Source organism: Triplophysa rosa, linkage group LG13 (assembly GCF_024868665.1).
Source record: "Triplophysa rosa linkage group LG13, Trosa_1v2, whole genome shotgun sequence".
NCBI lineage: Eukaryota > Metazoa > Chordata > Actinopteri > Cypriniformes > Nemacheilidae > Triplophysa > Triplophysa rosa.
In genome coordinates this window covers 13,511,327-13,520,853 of record NC_079902.1, presented here as the reverse complement: position 1 = coordinate 13,520,853, position 9,527 = coordinate 13,511,327, and the positions used below count along the sequence as shown (strand labels likewise).

Genomic DNA, 9,527 nt, shown 5'->3' with positions numbered 1-9,527 from the left:
ACATTGTAGGCCTAAACCTGTTATATTTGTATTTTGCATAAAATATAGCATATAGGCTATTAAACTTGTATCCATGTACACTCTTAAAAATAAAGGTGCTTTACATTGCCATAGATTAGAAGAGCCGTTTTTGTATAAATGGTTCCATGAAGAACCTTTAACATCTGAAGAACCTTGCCAAAATAGGTTCTTTAAAAAGGTAAGAAATAGATGGTTCTTTAAAGAACCTTTGACTGAATGGTTCTTCTATGGCATCGCTGTGAAGAACCTTATAAGCACCTTTATTTTTAATTTGTAGTAAGTAATATTTGTTTATTTATTAATAACTGTTCTTCTTTTTATCACTACTGTTATTGTATTTTATGAGGGTGTTAAATTAATTAATTTACACTTTTTTTGCTGTGTTTGAATTCTGTGCTCTAGACGCTTACCAAACTAATATTCCTGTTTGTTTGTTCGTTCGTTCACTCATTCATTTTTGTTTCTAAACTGATGTAACAAGGCATTACCCATTACTGTTACTAACAACAAAATTAAATAATAATAGACATATGGGAATATTTCCCAGCCCTTGTGGTGGAAGTGTAGAAGAAGGTGACCACAATTTTCTTTTTTTTTCTTTTTAGGACAAGACATCAAGAAGTACTCTCTCTACTGTTCCACAAACAACCAAAACAAGCCTGAGGTTAACATTGATGACTATGCATGCTTCATGGGGAATTATCTCCAAACTCCAAAAATTTTCCTTGTGGCCACTGCGAACATGCTTCAGCTGTTTACTGTTGGCATGAACTTCCCTCCCCTATAAACACATGACTAGCATCATTGACAGATTATATCAGTTCAACTGTCACATGTTTAAACCTTAACAGCCTTAAGCACTAATGTGTTGTGTGTAACCTTCAACATAGTCTCCATTTTGCAGACAACCCTTGACCCCGCCAACATAACATTTGGTAAATTACTATTATTGGTTGAAATTTTGTGCATTACGCAATATATAGAAACTAAGAATTGTATTAGTGTTAATAGCCATAGACAGTGTTTACTTAAGTTGGTGCAACATTTGCACTGCAAATCTTTTAATTACAAGCATGTGGATGTTTCTATCAGTGCAAGAGCACATGTCCCAGAGGTAGTGAGCCAATACTCTCTTTTAGTCTCAATACTTTATAAGTAGATCATTAATTTGAACCCTGTCCACTGTCTCTCATAATAATGTTGAAGAAATGTTTTTGTCTCACTTGCCTAAGAAGACAGTTAGCTAGGAGGGACTGTGGACTTCTTGATTATTGTATAACTTTACCCATTGTGTGTTATAACTCATAGTTGCAAACTAAACTTCACTTAGGCAATAGGTAAATTATTTAGGCATCAAGAACATAGCAACAATAAATTAGTTTTAAAATCTGACACACATAATATATTTTTCTTTAAAAATGCATCATGATTTAATGATGTTTAAGTTTATTCTCATTCACCTCATTACTTAGACTTGACTAGTAGAGTTCTAGTCACCAAAACGTGTTTGTTGTTATTCCCTCAAAGGCATTTCCCTAATATTTGTTTTTGTTCCCTTTTTTACACTATTTTTGTTATTTACTGCCTTGAATTGCCAGATTGTCCACATTCAGTAAATGGCAGGCCTGTTTGGATAAGTTCCTTAAAACCAGACAGAGTACCACAAATTGTATTATTTCCAAAAATGTACCACCTGTGTTTTCTTGACAGACAACTCATAATTTAAGTATTACTCAGGGTAAATGACATGTGTTTTTTCTGGGCTTCAATTGCACAGCTTGTTTTTACACAACATTTGAACAATCATAGATGAATTGATTGTTTTTCTTTGCTGTGGGAGCTCTGCAGAAAGACCTTTTAAAATGTGGGGAATAGCACTTCTTGTTGCTCCACATCGAGCTGTGACAGCAATTCCTGTGTTGCTTATCTTGAGCAGTCTTGTGTGACATCTACAAAGTAAGAAAAGACATTTGAACACAATTAGGACCCTAACAAAGTCCATACCTTTCATATCTAACAAATAACATAGAGTAGTACATAATCATGTATGACTGGTGAGCCATGACATAAAATTGTTATTTCTAACTGTACATAATAGAACACTGAAGACAAACTGATTCGAGAGCATGTGACTGTTCAGATATATTCATTGAAAGACATCAGACATAACAACTATAACAAATACAATTGATAAATTAAAATAAATAAATTAAAGAAAAATAAATAGCTAAATTAAGAGTATGAGACTCAATCTTCAAAAACATGGATAAAGACAAAATATGTTACAAAAACACATTGTTTTACACAGTAAGGCCACATAGAATTTAAGGGTCTTTTATCATCTTAAAGAATAACAATTACAAGGACATCTCATTTAACTTTTGTTCTCGTTTCCTCTGTCTATTTTTCCGGGCAGTGCATCTAAAAAAGGGAAAAAGAAGGTCTACGTCATAGTGTATTCTAAAAAAATGCAATTAACTAATATATAAAAAATGTATTTAACTAGGACTATCACAGGCATAAAATAAACTTACTTGTAGTGGCTCCACTCACTCCAAGAGGAATTACAGAATTTATCTCTTGCTCTCACGCACACTGTCATGCCTTTAGTCACTGGCAGCTGGTGACTTTGTGTGGAATAAGAAATGACCTACAGTAATGTGATAAATAACAACACATCCTGTTATATACATAAAATCTATTTTTTTAATCATCCCAAGAAAACCTCCTCAACACTTGTAATGCAAAAATGATCTGATCTGGCTGTTAGGACAGACCGTACCTCTGCTGAGCTCGGTTTGGAACAGTCACATTTTTTGCGTTTCCGACAGCGTATCTCTTTCACTTGAAAGATGAGAGGAAAGTAGGAGGATGGTGTGTTCCATGAGTGTGGATACTCTAGTTTGACAGAAGTTTGATTTATCCTGCTAATATCCACTGTATCGGGCCTCACTGTGAAGTGGAAATAAAGATACATGGACGAAAGGCCTATTACTGCCACATTTTGCAATTTACCTCTAATGCTTGGACTGGGCAGAAAACTTATTTTATTGTTAAAAGTTATTGTTAGCACAATGTTTAACACTTTGTAAATATAGATATTATAAAATATGTGATATTATACAGTCTTCATTAGTGTCCTTGTCATTGCGGTTTTTAAGTGCTCACCAATATCCATAATGTGGAACTGTTTGTAGTAGGCTTCTATTACATAGCTGCTTCTGAAATAGATGGTCAGGTTGATGCGATCAACCTCCTCTGCATAAGGACAGTAGTGTTGGTCCAAGCATGTTATACTCTGTCCACTGGAATCCAGACTGCAGCTGATCTGGTTTCCACTGTGAGAGCTGGATCAGAATAAAAAGTATATTTGTCCCCATACCCTTCAAATTAAAGCTGGTACGATCTACTTTACAACAAGGTTGGGAAACTTACCGCGTAGCTTTGATATGAGCAACAACAGCAACGTGGCCGTTCCTGTTGTTACCCCATGTCCAGGAACATTGAAAGGATCCACCATAGTTTTTTGATGAACAATGGATATAACCTATGGAGGTTTTATTTATTTATTTAAAGCACATTTACATTCACTTTAAAATGCAGGAGGGGTACAAATTAATATGTTTTTCTGCTGAAACTTAAAAAATATTATCTATATAAATATGAACTCAAATGATCTATAGCAAAGGGTCTGAACAACATTACGCTGCAATAAAAAATGGTTCTACCTTTCTCAGGGGTGTTCCTAATAATTTTCCTAAACGTCCACTGAGCCAGCACCAGCGTGTGATTAAGGATGGTGCCTTCGCTGTTGTAACAGGAATAGTTGGCCCCCTTCCACCCATCCACTGTGACTATAATCCTGTTTCCACAAGCCTCCAGGTGCTCCCCTTGGTTTTTGGTCCAAGTAACATTGGTTCCCTCGAACTCTTCACCACAGATCAGAGGTACTTCCACTATGTCCATATCTTGAGCTACATCCACATCCACCACAATCACTGATGACAGATATTTTAAGGAAATATCATAAATGAGGGGGACAAAACAATCCAATAACACTTTGGACAAGCCAGATATGTGTTGTTTTGTACAAAAAAACATTGTGGGGACAAAACTGCAGCTGCAGTTAAATCCTCCTTTTCAACTGCTGCTATATATATTTTATAATATTCTACCCTCTAGAGGTTAATGTATGACAATTGTAAATCATTTGAAAAAATACATGCTGATAATCTTGAAAAAAAATCTTGGACATGTTTCAGAATAAACAAACCATTTGGTTTGAGTGTCCAGTAGTTCTTAGTTGTTTTGATTGCACCCACAGCAGAGAACTGGAGGAACGCCACAACAAACAAAAGAAAATACATCTGTTGGTACAAAAAAAGAAACAGTTTAGATTTTACATTTAACAGACAAGGCCCATGTCCAAAATTAAGAAATCACGTTATATTTAATCATGCGTGACCTTTAGGTGACTCAATTAATGTGCAGAATACTATTTAATTAAATACTTTATATTTTATTTAATTATCAAATTTAAGGACTGTCATTCTGAAATGAAACAAACAATTGGAGGTTGGATAAACTGGACTGTCATAAAGGTTTAGAGACTTACCTCTGATCGTTCGATAATCCAACAAGAACAAGCACCACAACCAGATTCTAACTTGGCTTTGTTGTTGTGTCCATTATAACTTGTCAGGAGAAAAGAAATCCCCACCCAGGAAAAGTCCACCCAGTGCAGGTTAGAGGAACCACATGCTTAGCAACACTAGAACCTACACTAGAGTTTTTCTCAGACATCATCATTATGTCTCTCACTTCCACTTAAACATTCTAACTCATCTTCAAGCTATTTTTCTTCTCTATATGTTTGGATCACCTAGCCTATGTCCTATGCAATAACAAAAATATTATTTTATTTATTTTTTGCACAGAATGTCCTCAGATGTGAGTATGTTGATAAGAGATTTCACAATAAACATTGATGACAATATTCAGCCTCATATGTGACCCTGGATCACAAAACCGTTCTTAAGTAGCATAGGAACATTTTGAGTAAAAGCCAAAAATACATTGTATGGGTCAAAATGATCGATTTTTCTTTTATGCCAAAATATCATAGGCTATATTTCCTATACCGTAAATATATCAAAACCTTATTTTTGTGAGAAAATGGCCTGCTACAGTGTCTCCGATTAACTTCAAAGGCAATTTGTATTTTTGCACCCTCAGATTACAGTTTTAAACGGTTGTATCTCCGCAAATAGAAAGCTTGATTATTCAGCTTTCAGATGATGTAAAAATCTCAATTTCGAAAAACTGACCCACTGGTTTTGTTGTCCAGGGTCACATAGGCTACTGTTATGTGTTTTCAATTATTAATTGACCACATAGTTTTACCTGCCAACAAGTGTAAAAAGTACATAAATAAAATGTCAAAATAAATGTTAAACATAGCCTAATTAACATCGAAAGTTAAAAAATGTTCATGTTTGCATTGTCACTATTTAAAAGATATTCATGGGTATATATGTTTCACTTTATTGATGCAATTTATATTTACATTTTACATTGCATTACTTTTATCAAAGTTGTTCATAATTAGGCTACATACTTTCTATGCATTTCTGCGTCCACCGCTAAAATTGTAAACACTATACTGTAGGCACAAAGTTGAAGCGTCACGCAACGATTGTTCAGCCAAACGCTCTACTCATCATTCACATTTAAACTTTCGGCAACTTGATCATTAACATCGACGAGATGTTAAATATATTTTAAAGAAAATTCAACTAATTTATGCACTAATAATCGTCAGAAATGCCTATTTAGCTAGCACACTTTACGGAAACTAGCTACCAGTTTCGCCGATTTTTAGCAAAAATACGGCTGCCTCCGTGCATAGAGTTCGTTGTTATGGTAACAACGGCGTAACGGTCTTGTAGCGGTCAACAACAGAAGCGGTCCTAAGTCTTTCAATTTAAAGGGGAAAATGAAATTGAAAAAAGGAGTATTTTTCCACAATTTGGATTTTGACACGAATCATTGCCTTTTCTCACTAAGTAATACTAGAGTAATATATGAATATTTCTGTCTTCTGGACGTTCATCTCAAACGCTCTTTAAATGGTAACAGAATCTAGTATTAGAGTACATTTCCTCTTTAATATATTTAACCTTTCTTCAATCGCAAGAATACGATTCATGAATAGCTTTGTGCACGTTTAAATGAGGACATGCTGCTGTGGTGGAATTTTTGATGTCCAGGTGAATTGTTGCGCTTTTCTTTTCCCTTTCTCAGACGTCCAGTTCTTCTGCTTCATGAGGCATGTGACAGACCTGAAAAAGACAAAAATAATGCTGACGTTTGACATGCTGGATTCTGATGGGGATGGAGAAATACGCTTTGATGAGTTTTATATACTAGCCTGCATTCTCCTCAGTAGTAAGGTAACAGATTCTCACACAAAATATGACCACATTAAAAAAAAAACCTGTTCCACACACACACCCCTTTACAACCACAGAGTAACCACAGGGGAAACCACTTCCCCCTGTTTAAAGACACAAGCTACAGGAAAAACCCAATGCCAAATTTCCTCTCTTTAAACTAAAACTGTGATCATTTACTCACCTTCACATGTCATTCCAAACCTCGTTGAGTGTGACTTTTTATTATGCCATTAAATACATGATGTGAATTTTTGAAGAATGTCCTAACTCTGTTCTGGCATTTTTTAATTAAGGAAAGTGAATAAGGAAAACAAACACATAAAAGTACTCTAAAATATCAAGAAGAGTACAAGTCTCTTAAAAATTGTTCTATATATTTGTTTAGTTAATCACAAAAAAAACATTCCCTGAAACTGACATGGAAAAAAATGTTAGATGGCTTTGAATGGACTGCAAGCAAATAATAACTGAATATATATATACAGTATATCTTTTTTAAAATTTCTCTTTGTATATATGCAGCACCATGTGGGAAATAGGTTCCTCCATAGGCATCCCCATTCTGCATTTAATCTGCTGGATGTGGACTGCAGTAGAACCATCATCCTAAACGAATTCAAATCTTTAGGTTTCCTTTTCAACCTGAAGAGTAACCAGATCGAAAAACTCTTCAGTGATTTTGACACCACTCATGATGAGGTACAGATATTTAATCAGTCTTCAGATTTTAATTGGATTAAAATTACATTTATCAATTAAGAAAGGTTGTTTCAGATTGTCATGTGACCAAACCTAAAATAAAATCCTAAATCTTCTACAGCGCCTGAATTACAAGGAGTTCCAGATGTTCACCAAAATGTACAACCTCAGCCAAGAAAAAGAGTAAAATCTTGCAGAGGATGATGCTCACATTTCATGACAATTGCTGATTTTGTCATGCTTAAAAACATGCCTTAAAACGCATCTCTGTAATAGAACAATATGGTGGGGGTAATGAGGAAGTAATTTATTTAGAATGAAATAGGGTTAGACATTCCAAGTTGTGTTATTGTTGCATCCTTTGTCCTTAAAAACCCTTTAAACTATTTAAAAGTTTCTACCACAATGCCATTTTGAGTGAAACTGAGCTCTCACACACTTGCATACCCAGAATAGCAAGGACTGGAGGGAGAGAGTATTTACTAAGACTGACTTCCCACATTTACCAAAAAGGAAGTTCTCCTGTCGCCTTCAACAGCTGACAACACGTGTCCTATGACATAGTGTCCTTTTTAAATGTATTCACATTTGATGTTCGCATTGTATAACTCAAATAGATAAGAGGTATTGTTAGTAGGCAACTGATACTGTCTATATACTAACAGTGTACTGTATGTCATAATTCTATGAACTGTAGTATTCCTTTCAGGTTTTGTATCTTTAAACTAGTAAAAAAAGACAGCTAAACCAATCACTCAATATGTATGTGCAAACATTTAAGCACACATATGACTCAAGCTTATGTATAACCATCGTTTTATGTTAGACTTTAGGTTGTGCTATCACATTATAGCCACAAGAGGGCATAAAACCACAATATAAAGCCAAACTTAAAATCAAGGCAAGAGTGTAAACACTGACCAACAGATTTAAGTCTTAATTGTTCAGGTCTATGTCAGCCTCTTGCTGCACGGACAAATGTAACACATGTTAGAAAACCTGTGAGTGGTGTGAGAAACACAGAGACCACCTGGGAAATGCACATGACAAGTGAAACATCAAGCTGTCAACAAAACAGAAAAAGTCATGTGGTTTGTATTTTCAAGCACAAAGTTCTTTCAGATGACACTGACTAAGTGATTTCTATTACACCTTTATTTCCATGCAAGGGAGCCCATTTTTATTAATCGATAAAAAAGTGAAGAAAAACTGTTTTGTTTCTATGATTGACAGAAAGATCATTAACAATATTGGCTTGTCCACGGGTCCAGCTGGTAAATCAGTATGACTCACACACAGACACAGATCACAAGTGTATCAAATGTAAAGCAATGACATAATAAGAGGAGAGTGACAAGGCTTTATTCTCACTTCTCAATACAGAAGCAGTATTTCAGACAGGCATTCCCGCTGCATCATCGCTTACCACTAAAACCAATGTGCAGTAACCTTTACAATTAGAGGGACTGTCTGTAAATATCTGTCAAATGTGTGTTTGTATGTCACACAGGTTTATACTGTAAATTTGGACACACTTATTATATTATTACATGAAACATAGAAAGAAAATCTTCTTTTTCTACCGTAAAGAGTCACAGAATATCTTGAGCAACATTCTTGTGCCATTATTCGTTATCAAAGTCTTTTCAAAGAGCTATATTGCAAAACTGCAAGAGGACAGGCCAGACAGAACAGTGCATGCTGCGGTAAAACATTAGTGTATCCCATAATTAAAACATTAGCAGTATCCCAAATAAAGCTGGCCATCTAGGATTGGGCATTCACTATTGCATTTGGGTTTTCCCCATAAAACCCAGAAAGAGAAGTAAGACAAATGTCATTAGGATGATATTAATAATAAATAATAGGTTCCGTTGCACAATAAGAGATTTTCCAGCAATGACATGTTATCACGGTATTTGTATATCAACACTCCATTGAAAACCAAACTGAAAAGCAAAACAGGCACTAAACGTCTTTCCCTTCGTCTATGTTTGTGTGTGTGTTTACATATTTTATTTATCTAATTATCTGGACAAATTTAATCTAATTAACAGCAATAACAGGAGACCATCCAATATACCTAATGTTTTTAATATTCTAGAATCTAGATAGAACCAGAGGTGGGTAGTAACGCGCTACATTTACTTCGTTACTTTTACTTGAGTAACATTTTGGAAAATATGTACTTTTTAAGTAAAATTAAAAGTGTGTACTTTTACTCTTACTTGAGTAAATTTCTAATAGAAAATTTGTACTTTTACTTCGTTTCATAACTTACATTGCGTGACGTTCCTTAGTTCCTTCATTTTAAAATATGCTTTTTAAAACGCGTTGTTTATTTCAAGGTTG

General features: G+C 34.8%; 2 protein-coding genes across 2 annotated transcripts; one reads left to right on the top strand and one right to left on the bottom strand.

Annotated features, from left to right (window-relative positions):
* Positions 1-2,062: 2,062 nt before the first annotated feature.
* Positions 2,063-4,788, bottom strand: il12ba (interleukin 12Ba). The gene is made up of 8 exons (XM_057349882.1): positions 4,637-4,788; positions 4,295-4,388; positions 3,750-4,019; positions 3,457-3,568; positions 3,190-3,368; positions 2,804-2,973; positions 2,556-2,671; positions 2,063-2,442 (listed from the first exon to the last, which is right to left on the bottom strand). The coding sequence occupies exons 2-8, from the start codon at positions 4,386-4,388 to the stop codon at positions 2,379-2,381; spliced, it is 1,005 nt and encodes a 334-aa protein (XP_057205865.1). The 5' UTR covers positions 4,637-4,788; the 3' UTR covers positions 2,063-2,378.
* A 1,202-nt stretch (positions 4,789-5,990) lies between these two features.
* Positions 5,991-7,446, top strand: LOC130564075 (EF-hand calcium-binding domain-containing protein 9-like). The gene is made up of 4 exons (XM_057349961.1): positions 5,991-6,152; positions 6,325-6,473; positions 6,999-7,175; positions 7,297-7,446. Exons 1-4 carry the CDS (start codon positions 6,017-6,019, stop codon positions 7,360-7,362), a joined length of 528 nt encoding a protein of 175 aa, XP_057205944.1. The 5' UTR covers positions 5,991-6,016; the 3' UTR covers positions 7,363-7,446.
* Positions 7,447-9,527: the final 2,081 nt, after the last annotated feature.

Excerpts from the sequence above, each read along its gene's own strand:
- il12ba (XM_057349882.1), bottom strand. The coding sequence starts at position 4,388 with ATGTATTTTCTTTTGTTTGTTGTGGCGTTCCTCCAGTTCTCTGCTGTG. Across the intron at positions 4,020-4,294 it reads CTGGACACTCAAACCAAATG|TGATTGTGGTGGATGTGGAT; the intron begins GTTTGTTTATTC and ends ATCTGTCATCAG. Across the intron at positions 3,369-3,456 it reads GCTCATATCAAAGCTACGCG|CTCTCACAGTGGAAACCAGA; the intron begins GTAAGTTTCCCA and ends ATTCTGATCCAG.
- LOC130564075 (XM_057349961.1), top strand. The coding sequence starts at position 6,017 with ATGAAATTGAAAAAAGGAGTATTTTTCCACAATTTGGATTTTGACACG. Across the intron at positions 6,153-6,324 it reads TCTCAAACGCTCTTTAAATG|ACGTCCAGTTCTTCTGCTTC; the intron begins GTAACAGAATCT and ends TCCCTTTCTCAG. Across the intron at positions 6,474-6,998 it reads GCATTCTCCTCAGTAGTAAG|CACCATGTGGGAAATAGGTT; the intron begins GTAACAGATTCT and ends GTATATATGCAG.